We start from the raw sequence: 21,387 nt of genomic DNA, 5'->3' as shown, positions 1-21,387 counted from the left end.
AATAGTTCTGTATTGCAAACCGGTTACTCATGAATATCGTTAATTAAACATTGATTTGTCACTGTCCCTATTGGAGAGCGTTTTTCCCCCTGTGGTAGCAAGCTTTTTTTTCCACGCCTGAAGTGTATGGGAAATGAAGAGACACAGTTTGTATATGTGGCGTTTAAATGTGACGTCGAACATGCCTTGGCTAGTAAATCAATGATAGCGTAAAATCTACACTTGAGACAATTGACACTACGCCAGCGTATGCACATTCATTGTCCTACTAAAAAAAAACTTAATGTCTACTTTAAATGTTATCAATTGCATCGATAGATCACCTGCCCTAGAGAGACGAATGTGATTGTTACAAAATGAGGAAGATGTGCATTTGTCATTAAATCGCTACTTGCATGCACCAACGGAGCCATCTCGTGTACTAAAACTGTTTGTTTAGTACACGCCTGAAAGTAGGCAATATGTAGCGCATTTCAATATATGTTGCTAAGCGAAGCGTTTACTGAAGCGTTTCGTCTGCTCCCTAAGTCAATGCTCTCAAGTGTAGTCAATTGAAAATGTTAGTTTTTGCTTGCTTTTCGAATGCTGTGAACAAAACAGATTGTTGCGTACTGCAAACTTAAAAAATGTGTATGTAAAGCAACTATAATTTTGGGTATATTTTTTTTCTTCTGCATGATTGTTTATCGTTTGTTAAAACCACAACAACGTGATGTGAAAAACATGCTCACGAAAATCCACATTTCACTCAATTTTACAACGGTTTACATTAAAAATAATCTTAAAAATATAAAACAACTATACAAATATTAACAAGCCAGTCTCTAAGGCATGCTCTTCCAACTCAACAACTCAATTTATTGACGACCGAACCAAAATATTGTCAGGCTGAATTTCGTCGGCGCGAATTCAATTCCATCGAGCTCATTAAGGACAGCGGGCGGCACACGCATATTCTTTCTCGCTCTCTCTCTCTCTCTCCCCCTTTGTTTCAACCTATGGCAATCCAAGCTCCAATCCAATTAGAACCACAACGAATCCCGTTAATCCGTTCGTCTTAGTTCATTTTTTATGTGGTCCATTAATTTTCGACGTATTTCCTTGCGATCCGCTCGTTCGCTGGCTGACCGAAAAGATGGAAACTAGCTGAGAAAGAGAGAGAGAGAGAGAGAGAGAAAATGAGTAAAAAGGCATCCCAAACTACAGACTATCCCCCCCCTAATGATGATGTAGAAAATGATCATACGAAACGGTTAATTGTCGGAAGTAGGTGGTAGTATTCGAGGCATGATTTCGGAAGCCCCAAACTTTGGGTCTCTGTTGCTGATCACTTGGGACGGCAGGCAAAAAGCGCCCCACAAGGTGAGAGAAAAGGGCAAGGCCCAAAAGCAAGTTTAGGAAGGAAGGGGGAGGACCCAGTTCGTGTGGTGTGTGCGGTTTGAATTTCTTCTCCAAAAATGTGAACGAGGTTTTCAGCGAACGTTTTGCTTCTCGCATTCACCATTCGCGCCTTGTACATGCGAGAGCAGCTTTAGCCGGTCGACGGGAAACCTCTTTTAGATGTACGCTTGTGCGCGCAATACCGTTGGGAGGAAAACGTGGGGGCATACCGACAACCGAGTGCGATTATTAATCAACAATTTTCCGTTCTCCGTTCCTTTATCTCACACCCCTATTTTCTAGGAGCAACTCGAAGGCATCGTACCTGCCGAGGCAGCCGCGCGATAAGCTGCACTCCGACCCGGACCATGGCAGCTACAAGCTGACGCTCACCTCCAACGAGGACTGCATCAACCACAACAGCAACGGTGTCGGTGGGGGTGGAACTACCACCCACACGAACGGTGGAGCCGCTGGTGGGCACGACGCTTTTCCGGAGGAAATCATCACCTCACCCAAGTGCAACCTGCCGGACGTGCTTCCGCCCGGTGTGAAGTATTCGCTCTACTCCACCAACACCACCACGAACAACAACAACAACAACAACAACAACAACAGTAGCAACATCAACAACAACAACAGCATCAACAGCATCAACAACCATCATAAACCGAAGCACGGAAGCCCCCACTCGGCACCGATCATCGCGACCGCCAACAGCCTCAAGTCGCTGTTCAACTTTAGCAGCTCGTCCTCGGTGCCGGAAGCGCGATCGGATCGCGACCCAGTGGTGTCCCTTCCGGCCCCACCACCCCCGCTGGCGTTCACCGGCAACGGTGGAAACTGTAGCCCACCATTGGCGCAGCTGCAGGCCACTTCACCGAAGTACACGTCCCAGTCATCGTTCGATCTGAAGAAAACGCAAATCCTTGACACCGGTGATGTGCATTGTAATGGGTACCATCACACGCACAGCAACGGCTCGATCGGACCGGGTGTCCTGGGACTTCCGGTGGTTCCCAACGGCACGCTCACTTCGGTCGCATCCATCAACCACACCGTGGTGGACGATGCGGACGGTGAAGTAACCCCACAAGGGGATGATGCCGTACCACCGCCACTTCCATCAACACCTTCACCGGCCCTGAACGGTACACCAACCGGCGCCAACTGCCTCTGGCCGGCGGCACCACAAACTGTACATAATTGCGTGGAAAACTCCGAAAAATCGGCCAATTTCGAGCAGCAGCAACAGCAACAGTGGAACTGTGGCATGATGGTGTGCAATCCGGCGGCACCACCGGCGGCCGTCGATCACGAACAACCGCACCAACACCAACAGCAACCGTGCGGTGGTGATGGCGCGAGTACCGTTTCCCCAGCGGATGGTGGCCCACCGGCGATGGAGTGTACCGGCGATGGCCACGACGGCCGTGGTAGTGCAGTTTCATCCGCCAGTCTGTCCACACGTGACGATGCGCCTTCGCTGCCGTCGTCCAACGTTGTCGCGCCAGTGGCCAAAGAGCAGACCGGTGAAAGTTTCCCAAACCAACCGGTGGCCGTAAGCAACGAGCACGATCGTTTGGGGGCACCAGGATCACCACCACTACCTGCCGGTTTCGAGCGTGTGACGAAGGAAATCAACCTTCCGGAGATCGTCAACGGTAAAGAGGACACGGTTAAGGATCCACCGGCACTCCAGCGCACGGAGATTGTGCTGCGTGTTCAAGCACCCACATCCGAAGCATCCTCACAAACCGACGGGGAAGATAGTGGGGGTGTGTGTCGGGGTGTGGCCGAGCTAACGATCGATTGTGGTCGGAAGGTGGAAGTCGATACGGTTCCAGTGCTGTCCACAGTGAGCTACGGTAGCCAGCATCTGGCGAATGGGACGGTTTCGGTTGCGACGTCAACGACGAATAGTCCGCTAGGATCACCACCAGCACCGGGAACGCCACCTAGCGGTAGGGATAGTGGCCAGCGGGCTTTCGTGGGCGTGGAACCCTCGACACCACCGCCACCAGTACCACCACCGACACCACGCAAGCTGCACCCGGAGGAGATCGATTGTGATAAGCTGTCGCACGATCTCGTCAGTCAACTGTCGCCGTCCGATAAGCTGCACACCATCCTGGGTGAGTTGCTTTGGGGTTTCACCGTGTGTCCGTTGTTGCAAGTGCAGTGCAATGAGTGACCGGGAATGCATAAATAGGGCGGCACGCAACGGATGGAATGCGTGTTCGAGTGGCGCTTAAAGGGTTTTTAGTACAAAAATCTCCACCGACAGCGCGTGGTCTCTCTGAGTTTAGTTTATAATTATGAACTGGGCGGTACAGATTTCTTACCCCCCGGGCTACAGGTGGACAGGCATTTATAAGAAAAAAACCCCACGAAGTGCCATAAAACTGTCCGGCTGTAAATGTGCGGTGCGAAAGTGGAACGAGTGGGGAAAATCGTTGGACACGGCCCTTAGCAAAAGCTCTCCAAACGAAGGGGAGCAATTAACGATCTCGTCCAATTTCCCGCAAGGTGCGCGTGATCTGTACCGGCCGGGGGAGGGCATCATATATCGTTCACGGTGGAACAACGCCATAAAAACGATCCACTAATCCACAGAACACAGCACAATGGTGAACCGAATTTTCCCACTCATTCATCAGGAAAAATACACCACCGATTGGGGGGATGCATCATCTGGACATCTGGAATGAGATGTTGCATGTGTTTTTTCGAGTGTTTCTTTTTCTCCGTTTTGTATATGTTTTTTCATCTCGCCATCCACAAGACAGTCCGGGTGGTGTGGTTTTCCCATCGGCGGATTGGGCTTGCCAGGGTGGCGATAAAATCGAAAGTTTGTTTTGGGAAGCGATGGGTGGGTTTTAATGGGGAGCAAAATTGCACGGCACACAGGTATCATCGAATCAAGGCGAGAAGTACCCAAAAAAAAGCACACACCCTTCATAAATGCGAACGAAATTGTAAACAATACCGGAACGGAAAAACGCAAACACACCCACCCTGCTGCCGGGGCGCAATGGAAAAACCCGTTGATGACGCCAAAATGGGAGAAAGTAGGTCTCCCTCTGCCCGCGAGCTCTGGGCTAAAATTGCTTTAATTCGCTTCCCGGTGTGTGTGTCAATTTTTTTTGTACTTTATTGATTGATTAACGCACTTTTTTTTTGCTGTCGAATGCGATGGGTGTATTTCTTCCGGGCGCATGTATCACGCCTTTTTTATTTCGCGAATTTTCCAATCATTGCCAATCACGCGTGGCCAATTTCCATTTGCATGCCGCTTAGGTCCAACCCGAACGTGGTGGGGTGGTTTGTTACGCCATCCATCACCTCCTTCCAGAAGCTTCTTACGGTTTCGCAAATGGTTTCTTGTTCTCATTATCCGGTTGCTTTGATCCGGCTTGCGAATGGAAATGTCTTCACAGCGCCTCACCCGCACACTGCGATCGAGCGCTCGGGAGCGTGTAATTTTCGCTTAGTTTTCTATCGAAATCACACCATCTCACTCTCAATAACCATAGTGGATTTTAATCAAGCAATGGAGAGCATTTTACGACACCCATCTACTCCGGCTTCGACGACGAGTACGTTGCCAAACGATCCATTGTGTTTTTTTTTCTCAGACAAAAAGCCGGCCTCGGAGGGGGTGGATAAGATCCGTTTATAAACCCCCGGCGATACAAACGAAAACGAAAACTCGTGCGTGAGAAAGTGGCTTATGCAAAGCGGACGGTAACATAACGTTCCATTTTTTTCTTCTTTCGTTACACCGATTACGTGGGAGTGGAACACCACCTTACTCGGAATCGGAAGCAGGGAAAACAACATCAACCCGATTACCAGAAGTGGTGTTTACTAGGTGGTTTATTCTCTCCCGGCAGCAAGGCACAAAATGTCCTTAGCATTTAGTTTTTCTGACTTAAATTCTAGTCCCCCTGCAACCGTTATTAATCGACGAAATTTTATCCCTCTCGTCCCATTTCCCCCCACGATAGCGCCGAAAACGTTCAAATCCTCATCGGACTACGTGTCCGATCTGTTCAACATCCAGATTGCACCCCGGCCGCTCAAAAAGGATGCATCGACCGCAACGCCAACAGACGGTGGCGGTTCACCGAAAAGGTAAGCACGGTTCTGGGCTCTAAACGATACGCAGTGACCAAGTCTCGCCAGTGCTCTAACGCAAAACTTTCGCTTTCTCTTCCAATGTCCCCACGCCGCGGTTGGCAGCCCGCTCGATATTCTGACGTCCAGCTCGACCTACTTTCAAATCTCGGAACCGAAGGCCAAGCTGATGACGCGCTACAGCCGCGAGATGACCCTGATCAACGGTGATTGCTGTGATCTGACCAAGAAGAAGGTAGGTTTGGAGTGCTGCTGCTGCTGGTGAAACTTGCCGTGTTTGTCGTCCTCCAATAACGGGGGGGGGTTGGAATTTTCGGTTGAAATGGAAAGTACCAATCCGTCCCGAAACACGGTGGCTTACCGGTTGCACTGGAAAACTCAGACAAAGGCATGCCCGCGCTTAAAAAGGCTAAGAAACACCAGGCACAACAACATTGCTTTGTCCCCGCACTCGACTAATGATGGACGCGCGCTCTCGAGAAGCTAATTGCAAATAATGCAGTGAAACAAGACGGCATCACGCTAAACGCCTCGTGTCCCACTATCCACCCAGATAGGGGTGTGTGTCATTGAAGGAGAGGACAGTTCACAAAGCACGAAATGCAATCCAGATCATCGTCGTCGAATCAGCGAAAGCGCTCCTATCTCACGCTCGATCGGAAGTGCATACTTACCGGACGGATGGTTGGACGCATTTTCTTGCAAGCGTGTGGTTTTGGGATGTTTGTGGATCACATTTCAAACGCACGATGACATGCGACAGGAGAGTAAAAGCGAATCCAGCGATCGGCGTTGAGGCAAACGTCAAATACCAGAGCCAAGAGGAGTTTTTCTCTCAACCCCTCCACGTTAGGGGCGGATAGTTCACCTAAACGCAATCCGTAGGCGATAGGTGGAAACAACCCACCTCGCCTACGGTCACGTGTTGAGCGCGAGAGCATGTATCTGGTAGATAGCGCGGTGTTTCCAACCCACGGACATCATCCACGACGACGACGACGACGGTGGTTGTCTGCGATTGTGGTTCGCTCAGTCAGTTTGCCTGCCTTCCGACACGACACACGACGGCTTTGTTTGCTTTGGCAGCTCCCGGTCATGTTGGTTTTTACTGTTGGTTGGTAGTGCCGTTTGGGCACAAGTTCGCACACAAATACCCACCGGCGTGAAACGATGCAGTGGCCGTTTTCTGGGCTATCACCCGTTGTCCGTCATCGATGTCATCGAAGGTGAACGTCACTAGAAGGATCCGTCGATCGATTACGGCATCGCAACGGCATCGATTGGTGTGTAAAACAAAAAGTGTAAAATGTTAAAGCTGAACATGCAGCTGGAGTTCTGAACACAAATCCAAAACCTTATTGGGGCCTACGACCGACCGGATGGAAGTGGTGCGCAAATAAGCAGCCCGAAAAAGAAAAACAAACCGGGTGGGGCAGCAAACACCGTCGAATAATTCAGATGGTTCCGTGGTGTTTGCCCACGTTTCCGCGGGTACGCCAGCGGGTTGAGTAGGTTGCCACCACTATGATGTAAAGTTTGCGAAACGACGTTCTTAAGACCCGCCGCGCGTGTGAGTGTTGATGGATTGGCTTGAGAGGCAACCCGATAAATCACACCGACGGTAGATTCGGCGTTGTTTAGTTTGATGAAGTAATTTTCGGTGGCCAAAGTGGCCGGGGTTTGTTTGGAACGGTTTTTGTTGCTAGCTGAGAAGTCCTTGAAGAGCACGGATCAACAACTCTTACGAGAACACCACCGTGAAGGTGACAGTGAATCGTAACGCGTAGCGTATGATCGTGATCGTGATTTTTCGATGACCGTTTTTAGCTTCTTGAGTGCGCTCTTTAATGCCCTATCAGTTTGTCATCTTTTGCCTGCAAAACTGATACGCTTCAGCTAGTTGTGGCTGGTTGGTTTTTGACACAACGCAATCGAATCGTGTTAATGCGTGAAATGGATTGCGATTTGACATTTATTTTGTGCTCTTTTTATTCGTTTCTCTCTCACTCGATCATCGCTAAAAGAACAACGACATTAATCCACGATTTTATCTAATACATCATGCTTTCAGGAGGAACTTGTCCAACGACTTGGCAAAAAGCTACTAGTCCTGACGAACGAGCAAACGAACATCGCGGAGGAAAGCAACGCGAACGATCTGCTCGGTAACGACGTCGCGCTGAAGGTGACACAAAAGGTCCGCCCAACGGACGCCTCCAAGTTCCGATCGTACATCGATGACGTCGGCTACATCACGATGCTGCTGCTGTCGCTGTCTGGCCGGCTGGCCCGAACCGACAACGCGCTCCACACCATCGACGCCAACGATCCGGATAAGGTACGGTGGCTCAACCAGCCAGATCCGGTCATGGAAAAAGAAAAACGTCCCAACAGAAAAGGCTCATTTGCTCTTATTTTGCTTTTAGAAGATCCTGGAGGCGAAACGGGAGCGACTGCTGGAGCAGCTCGAGGAGGCGAAACAGCTGAAGGACGACATCGATCGGCGTGGGGCGACGATCGCGCGCATCCTCGAGCAAACGCTCACGATCGAGGAGTACGCCGATTACGATTACTTCATCAACATGAAGGCGAAGCTGATCGTCGATTCGCGCGAGATCGCGGACAAGATTAAGCTCGGCGAGGAGCAGCTGGCCGCGCTGAAGGACACACTGGTGCAGAGCGAGTGCTAGCGAGTGGCGGAAGGGCGAGATCGCGCAACATTATTTTTGGCTGTTAAATGCGTACTTTTAAGGCGGCGGTCCCTTGAAGGGAAATTCCGGATGTACGTGTGCCGGCACACCCGGCACGTATCGGCATTTTGTATAGTAGGCTTTTGGAAGTAGGGCAACAGGCACACAGGCAGCAGAGCGATCGATCGGGTGACGTAGTCGAGAAGCGATCATGTACATTAGTCAACGATGACTGGCCGAAGGGCGAGTGTTTGCTAGGGTACTAGTACTTTTGAGTTATTGTGTTTCTTCCTGTAGTTGCATAGGCACAAGAAAAAGTTAGTTTGTTTTCAAGCATATATACATATACATCTTTATATATATATTTTTTTTTAAACCAATAATAATCCTCAAATTGGTAAACTACCCCTACGCTACTGCCGCGCATTGCTTCGCTAGCATCTACCCAAGAATTCCTGAATCCCTGACCCTGACCCTGAGCTACCTGACCCCTGGTCAAGATCAAGTTCTTGCATTTCAACGGACAGAAGTTGAAATTCAAAGAGTGTTGCACCGCTTTCCATTCCCCGTCCCCTTCTTCACACCACCAGCTGTTGCCAAATGCTTATCATTTTTTGTTTAACTGCTTTTTTATTTGCCTTTTGTTTCAATGCGCAACCCTTCTTTCCACTCCCACCCATCGGGTAGTATTGTTTTAGTGCGAGCAGAGAGATAGAGAGAGAGAGAGAGAGAGATAGGGGGAAGATAGCATACGTTGTGCATGTCGATTTAGTATTTTATTTCGCCCAGTCGTGTGATTATTAGTGTTTCTTTTTTTTCTTTTCTTTATTATTATAATTGGCCCTTTTACAAAGCGTTAAGTAATGCACTCGTGCGTACATTTATATACTCCCCGTTCTGGCTTCCCGTATAAGGTGTGTAAAAACTAGCGAAGTATGTAGCCTTCCATTCTAACCGAAGTAGAGAATGGCCAAACGGTCGAATAGGTTTAAATGAGGCACGAAAATTCCTCCTTACATGGTGGAAAAGCTACTAATGGAAAGATGCGTCCTACGTGCTACATAGTATAGCGCGCGAAAAAGCGCTTACATCCGCAAATAAGTGTTTTTCGTTGCCCACCCCCCTCTTACTGTGTTACGATAATATCAGAAAGCCTGCCGAAAGAAGGCAACCAAGGGAATGAAACAAACGAAAAAGAAAAAAAAAACAGCAAGAACAGGAGAAAAGAGAATGTGATTTTATCGAAACTAATCGTGCGTCGTGCTGAAAAACAAACGGCACCAGCTATGCTAGGGATGCTAGTTTTATAAACATATACATATACATATAGATATAGCTCCTCTGAGTCCCCTTCCAGCAGGGGGATCGTATTTAGCGAGTTTGTTTTGTTTCAACCCCTCTCGACGGTGGTTTCCTTAGCGCTCCGGATTTAGAAATTAGTTAAGAATGCGCGCGAAGATCGTTTGAAGATCGAGTGAAAGCGTCCAGCAATTGCAAGCTATTCCTACGAGCGAACCAGAAAACGGGGGAGCCCGTCGTGTGAGACGGCCGCCCCGAGTGTGCAATGCAGTGTAGCGCTGAATGTGACGCCCTTTGTTTACTTACTATTCGAATATCTTAATGCGTAAGCGATGAAACGATGGCGATGACGATGAAACACGATGAAATGCCGAGCTATCATTAAACGTATGTAAAACTGTAATCCTTCGCGTGGCGTTCGTGTGGAGTTAATGGTGTCGGTTGAGGGTTAGGACAGGCGTTTGAGAACGCGCAGCTTTGAGTAGATCTCGTCCCAATCGAGATAAGCACCGACGATGTGGCGCGTGTTGCCAGTCGTGTCGGTGTATCCGGTTCGTCCGTGGATCATGCGTACGTTGCTGAACGTCAGGATGTCACCCGGGGTCGTTTTGAAGCGGACCGCTTCCTGGTGCAGCACGGTGACGAAACGCTGCATGGCCCGGTACCACGGTTCCACCCGGTCGATGGGGACACTAAAGCGGCTGTCTCGCTGTGGCACGCTGTGATTAATCCGTTCCAATCGTCCGTCGCGTCCGATGCTGCCAATGAAAAGGGAAACCCCGCTCTCAGCAAGAAGGAAGAAGGAACTGAATCACCGCACCTACCAAATGACCGGTGCCCGGTAAATGCTGTGAAACGCGCCGGCTTCATCTTCCGCACCGACATCGCTCCAATCGACGAGGGTTTCAGACAGCAACCGGAAGTCATCCGGATGATGTCGACGGAGCTGTTCCGCCACGTAAAACCCATCCGCGAGAAGATTCTCGCCACCACCGGAGGGATCGGTCGATTGCACCAGACAGTGCAGCAGATTGCAGCCGGGCTTGTAATCGTAGTAGGGGAGATCCGTGTGCATCTGGAGAGGTGTGGAGAGGTAGGCCACGTTGCTCGTACCCTCTTTGGCCTTCACGATAAATTCCTCCCTTGGGTGATGCGTGTGTGTGTGGAAAGAAACGTACAATAAATCAAGCTGAACATTGGTTGAAAATAAAGATTAACATCCTGTATGGATTGTGCAAACATAAAACCGAACGTATATTCAATTATTAACTCGCGTTATGATATGAAAGAAAATATTCGTTATTGGTAATAAAATTAAATAACGCAAAAATGAAATACAGCTCGACACCCTTGACGTGCGAACCGTATGTTCGACACCTTTGCATTGAAAACACCGGTTTGCTCGCTCACTCTTACGGATGCGCGGACGTGCGAGCGGCACGACACCGTTGCCGGCACTAGCGCCATCTCCGTCGCACGGTGACCCAGACCTACCGCACTAGCGAGTACCAGCGCAGCAACTGGTAACCTCCTCGGAATCCTGCTCGCCTAGTGAAATAACGCGTTGCGGCAACCAAAAATTTTCAACTTTCGGCGACGGCATTCTTGCGTTCAAGCCGCCGTCGGACGGCGTCGCAAAGTTGCGTGAAAGTCCCGCAGTGCGTTTAGGGGGCGCTGTTTCGCGATTTGCATATATATGCGCTTACGCTTATGCGCATTTAGCATTTTACGCGTGTTTTGGAGCGTTTTTTATGGGGATTTTTTTTTGCGTATCAAATGCACTTACCCGTAATGCGTTTTTCGGATGAAACCCACTCGATTAGCCAACCGGCGGCACTCGTTTTCGGTTAATGGAGCGCCCTTGATCATGACCACGCCGTACGCGATCAACGCTTCGATCCATTGCCGCAACACGGCATCGTCCTGCAACACCCCCTCGAAGGGAAACTCCCGCAACACCTCCCTAAACCCGGCCGCACCCCAAACGGTCGGTTCCGGGCGGTACCATTCCCGCAGGTACGCTCGAGTGTCCTGCTCCCGGAAGCTGCGTCCTAAAAGCCACCGAACATCGTACACCGACCGATGATCGTTCCTGTCCTCGTTCCACAGGACCTGCAGCTTCTGGCCACCCTCGGAGGGGTTCACCTCCCCCACCACAACCCTGTCCACCTCGAACCGCTCCCAGTCCAACACCCGGCTGGATGAGCCTCGATGAAAACACCGTTCACATTGGCAGTTATCGCGAAGCCAAACGGCGGGAAATTCGAACCGTTCCGTGACGCCACCGGGCGCCTCCGTCACGCACAACACCACGCGGTTTCCTTCCGCGAGGTAGGCCTCGCTTATCTGAGGCGATGATGACGCGAACGAACCGGCCTCAAACCGGCGGTCAACCTTTGTCCCCGGATGGTGCTGGGCGGCTTTTTCATCGAGAGACGTCGCGCTGCGATGCGAACCGGAACTGGTGAAGGTACGGCGGACAAGGGACGTAAAGTGGCTAAATTTAAAACCACCACATGGTGCAGCGATGGTCGGTTGAATTGAGTGCAAAAGCAACCCCCTTTGGCGTCGGCTAAGGGTTGCTAGGCAACGAGCAAACGACATGACGTTTGAGGGGGTAGTAAAACAACCGATCGGAAAATCACCAAAGGAAACTCTTCTTTCTTTCATTCACTTTTAGTTAGCGTTTAACTTTCTTCATGTGGGGGTTTGAGGAGCTCAAACGATTGCACAAAAACAACGTCACTTAGCTCGCGGTATTATCGGGAACACCGAGGACTTCTGATAACGACGGACGTGTGCAGCAAGCACGAGCGATTCCCGACGACTGAACCAAACCGTGCCAAGGTGCTAGAGTGTCAGGGTATTCGGAACACTGTGTAATCTCGCCTGCTGAATCCACCGAGAGTCCACCAGTCGTAGAGTTCGTCGCTTTTCTCAACGCAACGGCCAGCAGTTGAACACCGCCATCACGACGCTTATCTAGCGCTTTTATTCCAACAAACTGCCCACGAGATAATACCCATTTAGCCGTTGTCCTTGCTGTACCCAAGATCAACCGCTGTTGCCGGCGAGATAAACTCTGCTCGAGTTGAGAAAAGCCCTCCTCCTACACCTTCATTCGGATAGCCACTGAAAAGAAAAACGAATAAAGCACACCAAAGCAGGCTGGATGTTCCACATTTTTTTATCATTTTTTGTTACAAAAAGACAATAATCGATCACGGTTTCTGTTTTTTTTTTCCACATTCCCACTTACACGCTTTCTCTCCCTTTCATTTTCTTCTTAATGTTGAGTCATCATTATCCTTAATCCTCTCTGGGTCTGTAGTTTCGCCTTCCCTTACTTATTCTTGTTGTTGTTGCTGTTTGTTTTTATGCCGCTCTAACTTTTTGTTTGTATTTCGTGTAACGCTTTGCTTAGCTTGAATTTGTTTTTGTTTTTCTCAACTGTTACCTGCTCTGCTTTGTTTTCCTCGTGCTTTGTTTCCTATCCTCTCCCATTAACTTATGTTTTTTTTTCTTCTTAAATTACGTTTTTGTGTTGTTTTTTTCTTCTTCTTCTTCTTCTTGTTTTAATGTTAATATTTATCTCTTCTCTTCGTCACCTCTCGCGCGGGCGCTCTATGGTGCTGTATATTTGTTACTCTTTACATGCTTGCTTTTTACTGCGTGACGCGCTGGAGTGTGTGTGTGTGTTTGTGGGGGGGTTGTTTAGAAGAGGGGGAGGGTGTGTTGTGTTGAGAGGAAGAACGGAAAAGAAAAAAAAAGGACCAATACCTAATATTGTTCGGTACACTTCCCCTTCCTCTCACAAACCGTTGTGTACCGACGAGGTGATGGAGTCGCGGTTTTCCCACCACCTTCACATTAGTTGTTTCATAATTATGCTTATCGTGTTTATCGTGTTCTGTTTTCTGCTTCTTCTGCTTCTGCCTTCCACAGTTAATGCTACGTTTTACTCGCATACCCTTACCCATAAACCCCCTGCTAACCGACTAGGTTCGGTACGGTTCACTGCTCATCTATATCCCCGTATTACTCCACGCGGACAGATCCCTGACCCCGGCCCCACTAGACACTAGACAGTGTTTGAAGTGTGTGTGTACAGATTTCGATCCCTTGTCTATGCTTTTCTCGCACCGCACCACGCGTGAGCGCGTTAGTTTTGCGAGTGTGTTTTGCACATGTGGCGTGCCTAATGTAGAAGGGATTATAATAATTAGAATAACCATGACAATAATATAGTATGTGGTTCAGTAATAGTCTGAGTGGTGGTATGCAATAATTATGCCGTAATAATGACAGTAATAATAATATCCGTAATTATAATATTAACCGTATAATGATAGAGACACAAACAGGGTAGCGTGAATCGGGTGCTCCGTTGGAAACAAACAATCAAACAACCAAAAAAAAAATGCCAGGAGCCATCGCCCGCGTTCGCTTTCCCGCTCGGGGAGCGTCCGTTTTCCGCCTGCCTGGCTACTCTCGTTTCTACTCGGCTTACTTGCTATCACCCGCGTGCGATCACGTGCAAACCGCAACTAACTAATCGTTCATGTAGTCAATGAATCAGTGGAAGGAATTCAAACCGTAAATTGGGTGAAGATTTCGCTCTCCTGTTCAATTCTATCCTCTCCTTCTTGTGTGCTTCATCTGCGCATTATCTCAAGCATCCGTTTTCCGTCGTCGACGTACGACGCGGCTCATGGGGTAAAAAAATAGTAAAACACGCTTAGAGCAAAAGTAAGTCAAACAAACCCCGAAAGACGTGGGTGCGATAAGAATAAGTCCATCGCAGCGGTAGCGCCAATCGTGAAGCAGAAGAAGCCTGTCTAAGTAATGTTTAATTTTGCTTCGCAAAGTAATTCTCAGCGATCGTCTGTTTGCGTTTTCTTTTCAATTTAATTCACCAAATAACCCCTTTTTCGTTCAGTACTTTGCCTTACGCTCTAGAACATAGCTTTCAGCTATTCTGCAGTCCAATTTTTGTTTATACCCAAACTTTTTTACGCCAGTCTCGTTCGCTTCAGCTATGCTCGAATATTCCTTGGTTGGGTTTTGTTTTTTTTTTGTTTGTTGCCAAAATTCGCGTTTTCATGCACGGTGCTACCGGCTTCCGGATCTAATCACAATGTTTGCTTCCTTTATGCAATAGTCGTTTGCTTTTGTTACCCGTTCGATGCAAGAATGGTAATTTAAATTTTACTCTGTTCGCCTGGTGCTGGTTCGCGTTCGCATGAAGAAAATGAACATGAAAAGCAGCTACGTGGCAAGAAATGGATACTCTCTCAGCTTGTGCTCTCGTTTTGTTAACGCTTTTTAATCGCTTTAAACGCATCCTTTTCACTTCTTTCATAGTTTTCCCTTCCCCCAAACGTAAACCGGACACGCGCGTTCCCTGTGTGTTGAAACGGCAACGCAAAAAGGATGAAAATAGAACGTGTGGAAAAAGATCAAATCTCGAACGAATCTTCGGACGCGAAGAAACAAATGGAATGGATCTTCCTGCCTTCGTGAAACATGCATAACTTACTAGCTGACTACGGCGTGAATGATGATATGAATATTTATAAGTGTGCGTAGATGGGAGTGTGCTCCTTAACTCTACCGCTGTCGATCGTCGACGTCCGCGTGGCAGCATTCCCAAGAACGCGTTACCGGCGTTAATTACGAAATAAATGAGGTAGAAAATTATAATCGACGTTCCCTGCTAGCCTACCTACTCGTCTACTACACCAGCTACCTTTTGCCTACCATCGTGTGGTGTGTGACGTTCGCATCCAAACGTATATAAAACAGAAACAGGACGCACTTGCAGCACCGCTTTGCTATAAATACGATCCGATGCTTTACACCGCTCAGGTGCGTAAGGATCCAGCTTGGAGGAAATGCTTACACTAACTTAGGGGACTCACCAGGAATAAGGCAGCGCGTGCAGGACACGCACGTCTGCACTGCGAGTTTTCTTACATGTAAAACAAAATATTGGACATCGTTCGCCATCTTCCAATCGAGATGATGTTAGATGATCTTCGTTAAGGACATTGTCTACCCAGCGAATCTCTCTCTCTCTCTCTCTCTCACCGGAGCGTTCTTCGGAAGGTAGGCTTTCTGCGGTTACGCCATCGCAATCCTTTTTGCTGCTAGACGAGCGCTGCACATCTTAAACTTACACGTGAGTGACAAATACAGGGCGGCTGGTACGTCTCATGGCACGCGACGATAGGACACGACAGGAGAGGAATACATAAAAACCGATGCTCAAAGGATCGTATATATTCGAGGTATTACTGTTGGCTATTTCGTCTATTGCTATTGCTGTTGGCTACACGCTACACGAGGAACAAATGAACCGGAAAATTTGTGAACCGAATCAAACGGGGTAAATCTAATGTCACCGGATAGCCACTGGCTGAGTGATCCTTCACACTTCGTTCTAGCTTGTGCACATCTAGCATTAGATGCGCTAATGGTTACGATGGGTGCATGTTGTTGCATTCTTTTCCCCTTAGAATGACGCCTAAATTTGAGCAAACTGTTTTCGATTTACCGGCGAACTGAATGACGGCGTTTTGCATCAACAGCAGCGCCCCGCTTCTCTTCGGTAGATCCGTAAACGATGACAAATAGATAGGAATTACGATCTCTCACACGGGCAAGCTTCCATCAGCAAGTTCCTAACTCAAATTGTTCTTTCGTACGGCCGCTCTAGCTTTCTATCTCTCGTTCTCTCTCTCTCTCTCTGTTTGTTAGCAAATTTAGCAACGCAATGGGTATTTTTAAATTGCATAGCGATAGAATTCTTTCCTCATTTCCTCATCTCTCTTAGGTAAATTCAATAATTCAGAGTTTCTGATTCAACCTTTGCCCATCAAAATGTCTCTTACTTTTAATAACTTTGTTAGTTTGTTCTTTGACTTTCTCGCTTCGCTTACCGTCACTATTTGTATGATTCCCTTTGTATTTTCCTCCGCCTCACTTTCTCCTATGTTTTGTGCCTTACTCGTATTACACTCATTACACCTACCCATGACTGTTTTGTTTTTGCTTGTTTGTTTGTATGTCTGTTTTGTTTTTGTTTCGTTAAGTTAGATTTGTTTGTAGTTTTTTTTTTCCTTCTCCTCTCGGTTATAACGGTTTAGATGCTCTGGGGGGAAAGGGAGACGGAGGGCATGGAAGAGGGAACACTAGTCACAATGCATTAGGTTTCATTTAGTTTTGTTTTGCGTTTGCCTTCGTAGGAGATCCATACTCGCTCAATTCCTCCAACCAACAATGCTCCGCCCCGTTACATCGAATATGAAAACTGCTTTATTACTCACATTATTCAATCGCCTTCTGTTTGCTTTCTCTACGCTCACGCTGCTTCACTTACAACATACAATCGTTTAGAACATTTAGTGAACATCAGGTCTGTTTGCGCTGTGGAGCTCGTCCATTCAGCCTACCGTCCTACCATTCATAATCCTTCTTCAAGTTCAGATTCGCTTGCTGAACTAAGATGTCTCACGCATAGTTCGTTCGCCACGAGACGTGAAATTTGTAGTTTTTGCCCACTTCAGGTCTAACTGCATCGAATCGAAATATCAACTAAAGGACGATTTGTAACGGAATCAAACGTAATTACTCAATCACAATATTGCATTTCTTGTAAATGTTACAAGATCATCGTGCCACGATCACTATGGACATCTACCTAGCAGCTATGTATGTGTAACGAAGTTGCGCATTATGCGCAGCACTTTGTCCATTAGTACAAACTGGGGTTACTAAAACTCAAAACATAACTTAAAATCAGTTGTGATTGAGTGGAAAGGCTAGTCTCGGGATTATTGATGAATTCATTAATAGCACATTAATGAAAACAACTTCCCAAAACTACATAAACTGCATTCCACTGGTACACCGGTTAACCGCAGCGATCCACGGCACAGAAAATAGCTACTAAGTAGTGGCTAAGTATCAGAGGAGTAGTGTTATAACTATGTATGATGAAAAGACTAAAGCATTTAAATTAAAAAAAAAAATTATAATAAAATAAATGGAAAATTGATCACACTTTCATTTGCGGTGAATTGCATGGTAAAATTAAACTGTTTGTCGGTTTTGCTCCAGTTTGTTTGGCTATGGCGTTGTTGGTAGTGTATGGTAATGTGTGGAAGTATCGTGGTTGCTCTATTGGTAAGTGGCGGTGTTCTTCACACCTAATACTATTGCAGGTTGGTTTGTTCTTGTTTTGCAGATAAAGTGTTTTATACTAATCGGAGTTCGGAACGCAGCCAAGTCCACACATCTTCGAGATTGCGCAATTGTGTTCTACCACAGCCGGAATCGTGGCCTTCGATCGCACAATCGTTAACAGTTTTTCTGCATCATTTTTCCCCGTCGTCGTTCAACATTTGAATATTGCTATCACACACCAACATCTATTTGAACTACTGCTTTGTACCGATCGGTGAAAGGCTCCTCAACAAAAGAAAAAAAACACATTCTAAATCGATATTGAGAATATCAGTACACAATCGAAAGATAGAAAAAAAAAGTTTACAGAAACATAGACGCAAAAGTAAAACTCACTACAAGAGTTTGTCTCGTAACAAAATCATAAACTTTCCACTGCAAATCGACAATCGTGTGGTTTAATAGAAAGACAAGAAAAAGAAAACTATTAGCCTTTTGGTGCACGCTTTATGTTTCGTACATCTGGAGGTAGCTTCAAACGTGCAGATCATAGACCAGTTCGCAATGGATGTGGCATATACAATTCACGGCAATACGATCGAAGTAGGACACGCTGGTTCCGAACATATTTGGTGTGAAGGTTTGTATAAAAAATAACTAGGGAGATGTAGAGCTACTAATTAAATATATGCACCATCTACAACGTACGAATGTGTGACTACCAGTGAGAGTGATTGATATATATGTTAGAAGAGGATACATTAAACAATATGCTATAGAATCAAAATTAATGGAATCATGTGAGTAAATTTACCGCCTGTGTATAGTGATAATATTAGATAGATAAATATGTTCACAGATGCTCACTTTACGTCAGTTCCAAGCCTTCCTTAACGATCATGATCTCCTTCTCGTATCTTCTTCAGCTCTTTCTCTAACTTCCTAGATCTTTTCTTCGCACATTCGTTCTTTTTTCCTCTTTCTTTGCCTTACGATTTAAATCCATCGATCTCGAATTGTCTTCCTACAATTACCACTCTTCATGCTTCATTCTAGTTTGCATTGTAATGATAGTTTGCGCATTGGTTCTGATCTACTGCTCGTTCATTGTACCTTGTTACACCGGTTACAAAAAATCATTCATGCTCTCTGATTAGTAATTATCAGTAGTCGGGGCATTTGAAAACAATCTCAGATGTGCTAGACTGTATCACTGAATCCCATTCAGCGCTCCATTTCGATATCCGGCTTATCATTCATCCTTCTCCTGCATCCAGGAGTTTGGGAAGGTAAGTGCTTCATTTAAACTGTCTTTGACAGAACAAGTAAAACAAACCATTCACTCGTACTACTCCCTCTGTGAGTCTACCTAAATAGCTGATGGCAGGAGTTGTGTTTGGATAGGGAGGGTTCATGTTGTTGATTTGGAAGAATGTTTGGCAAACGGTTTGATTGTTCTTGGTCTGAATTTCCCTCTCTAATGCTATTGTTTTTGCCCGTTCCTGTGTATCAAGTTGTTATGCAAGTTTACCTCGTTTTCCATGAATTGTGATCAAGAAATATCGCACCGACGGTTGAGGTTTATGCAAGGATTTCATTTGTGTTAGCCTTTGTTCAATCTAGTAAAGTTTGTCCTCTGTGTACAGGCAGATGCTTATCTATTACATTTGAACTGAAGAACCTGAACGAAACGGGAAGAATGTAATAACATTTTCAGTGCATTTGCAAACATTCAACGCAACACCTTTCCCATTCTTTGTTGACACTTTCACATTCTTCAACCTCCGCTTATTTCATATGTACGTGTGCTTCTGGATTGATAGTTTGCAGTTTCTATTACGGCAGTATCATGTTGCATTATGAACTTCTATATCGTTTACACCACATAGGCATGTACCTGAAACGTATGGGCAACTGGGCCGAACGCAATACTTCTTATTTGTTTTTGTTTGCCGCGAATCCTTCAGTTTGGAAAGTTAGCTTTCGTGCAGCAGAGTTAGTTTTGTTTCTTTTATACACCCTTCCCAAAGTATTCTATTCAGTTATATTGCATTATTTGTGTTATAACTTGTCTTTTTTTTTGTTTTGTGCATTCTTCTTCGTCTTCATTTAACTTGTTGTGTGTATTCATGTTTTGTGGAAGCAATCGATACAGGTAATGTTTCGGTTTTGTTTAAATTTGTTGACATATGGTAAATGTTGTCTGCGCTTCGTACCTAAGTAAACTTTTCCGAGATACATAATTCCTGCAATGACTCTTCTATAACCCTCTACACGCATCTTTCGTTCAACATCAAACCTTCATTCTGTATTTGTTACCATCATCAGCCATAAAATGCTTCAATATGACTCAATGTGATACCTTCTCTAGCCAGATAATGAAAAGCGTTGAAAATACCATCCAACATAAATCAAACCAATAACGTCAACCGCGGCCATCAATTGATTGAATGTTCGATGAAAAAAAAAACACAAACAAAAACCACATAGAAGAAAAATTTTAAACAAATTCTTGACTTTCTCAAGAAAATACAGTGCATAGTTAGTTTCACAAAAACCTTATAAAAATGAATACCCATTTGTAGATAATTCACCAAAATGCACCAAATTGCTTTCAAGGCATTCAAGACAATGTCAGAATATTATTTCATTCAATTTTCCTTTTCTACTCCGTCTGTCATAGAATTTTGTAACTTTATCTCGTTCTGATCCTGGTGGATGTTTTTTTATTAAAATAAAACTGGAGGTATTGAAGTGTTGTCTTTGTTTAGTTCAATATTCCTTGTTGCCGTTACTTTCATCTAATTAGCCGATTATATTTTTACTTGTGTCAGCTTGTCGACCATGGCTGACAATTACTGCACAGCCAGTTCAGATCGTTTGCATCCGGCGCACAAATTTTATATTGTTTGTTTACTTATGTACCTGTGTATCATTGGTTGTTTTACGGAGGTTGGCTGTTTTGTAAAAACAAAATAATAAAGTGGATATGTTTCTAGTCTTTGATGCTGTTGTTATTCCGTTTGTTTCATGTTTTCTTTTGTTATCCGCGCATGAGGGTATATGTTACTACTGTTTCCGTTGCTTCCGAAGAACTCAAATTTACACATGCTTTCCCGTTTAATGAACCTTACGCATATCGGGTTGCTTCCTTGCCACACGAGTGTTTGCTTCGCTGAATGGTACACAAAATTAATTCGTAATAATTTCTCCACGATCCAAAGATGGCGACGACACAGGGAAGAAAGTTACTTACATAACGCACGCAATGTGTGCCTCCGCTGCGGTAACGCTGCATTCTTTCCTGCAATCAGGTGTATATATAGTGTGGCAATATGCCTCTCTAAATTTCCCTCCCATATTCATATGCGCTAGCACACGTGCTGACATTCCCCTCCATTCATTCAAGCGCTTCCACGCATCATCACACACGCAACCACTTTACACTTTTTGACTTACTTGCTATAAGAAACATACGTCACTAATTTCCCACACATCTTACCAAACTAAAAGGACTTATAAGTAAAAATGGATTTAGTTACATAGCTGTGTTTGTTTTCACTCTGTCCCTATATGGTTTCTCACTGCTCCTCGTCGTTCGATTTTGTTGTTGTTGTATTCGTTTTCTTTCCCATGCTCTCTGAGAGATGAATGTTAAATAGTACGTTAAAAACAGCTTTGTTGCATGCCT

General features: G+C 46.0%; 2 protein-coding genes across 2 annotated transcripts in view; one reads left to right on the top strand and one right to left on the bottom strand.

Moving 5' to 3' along the window:
• Positions 1–8,210, top strand: part of LOC128723988 (uncharacterized) — a 119,175-nt gene extending 110,965 nt beyond the window's left edge. Inside the window, exons 8-13 of the mRNA XM_053817753.1 lie at positions 1,684–2,661; positions 2,749–3,515; positions 5,391–5,517; positions 5,626–5,755; positions 7,592–7,858; positions 7,947–8,210. Of these exons, the coding sequence (XP_053673728.1) occupies positions 1,684–2,661; positions 2,749–3,515; positions 5,391–5,517; positions 5,626–5,755; positions 7,592–7,858; positions 7,947–8,210 (2,533 nt within the window). The remainder of the gene's footprint in view (positions 1–1,683; positions 2,662–2,748; positions 3,516–5,390; positions 5,518–5,625; positions 5,756–7,591; positions 7,859–7,946) is intronic.
• Positions 8,211–9,513: 1,303 nt separating this feature from the next.
• On the bottom strand, positions 9,514–13,039 carry LOC128723987 (gamma-butyrobetaine dioxygenase; the record flags this gene model as incomplete). The annotated part of the gene is given in 4 exon segments (XM_053817752.1): positions 9,514–10,267; positions 10,334–10,651; positions 11,296–12,091; positions 12,967–13,039. Coding segments are annotated over 4 exon segments (1,497 nt in total), but the record flags the coding sequence as incomplete, so codon positions are not given.
• Positions 13,040–21,387: the final 8,348 nt, after the last annotated feature.

This window comes from Anopheles nili, chromosome 3 (genome assembly GCF_943737925.1).
Source record: "Anopheles nili chromosome 3, idAnoNiliSN_F5_01, whole genome shotgun sequence".
In the NCBI taxonomy this organism is placed as follows: Eukaryota; Metazoa; Arthropoda; class Insecta; order Diptera; family Culicidae; genus Anopheles; species Anopheles nili.
Note: the sequence above shows the minus strand (reverse complement) of the source record. Positions and strands in the feature narration are given on the sequence as shown.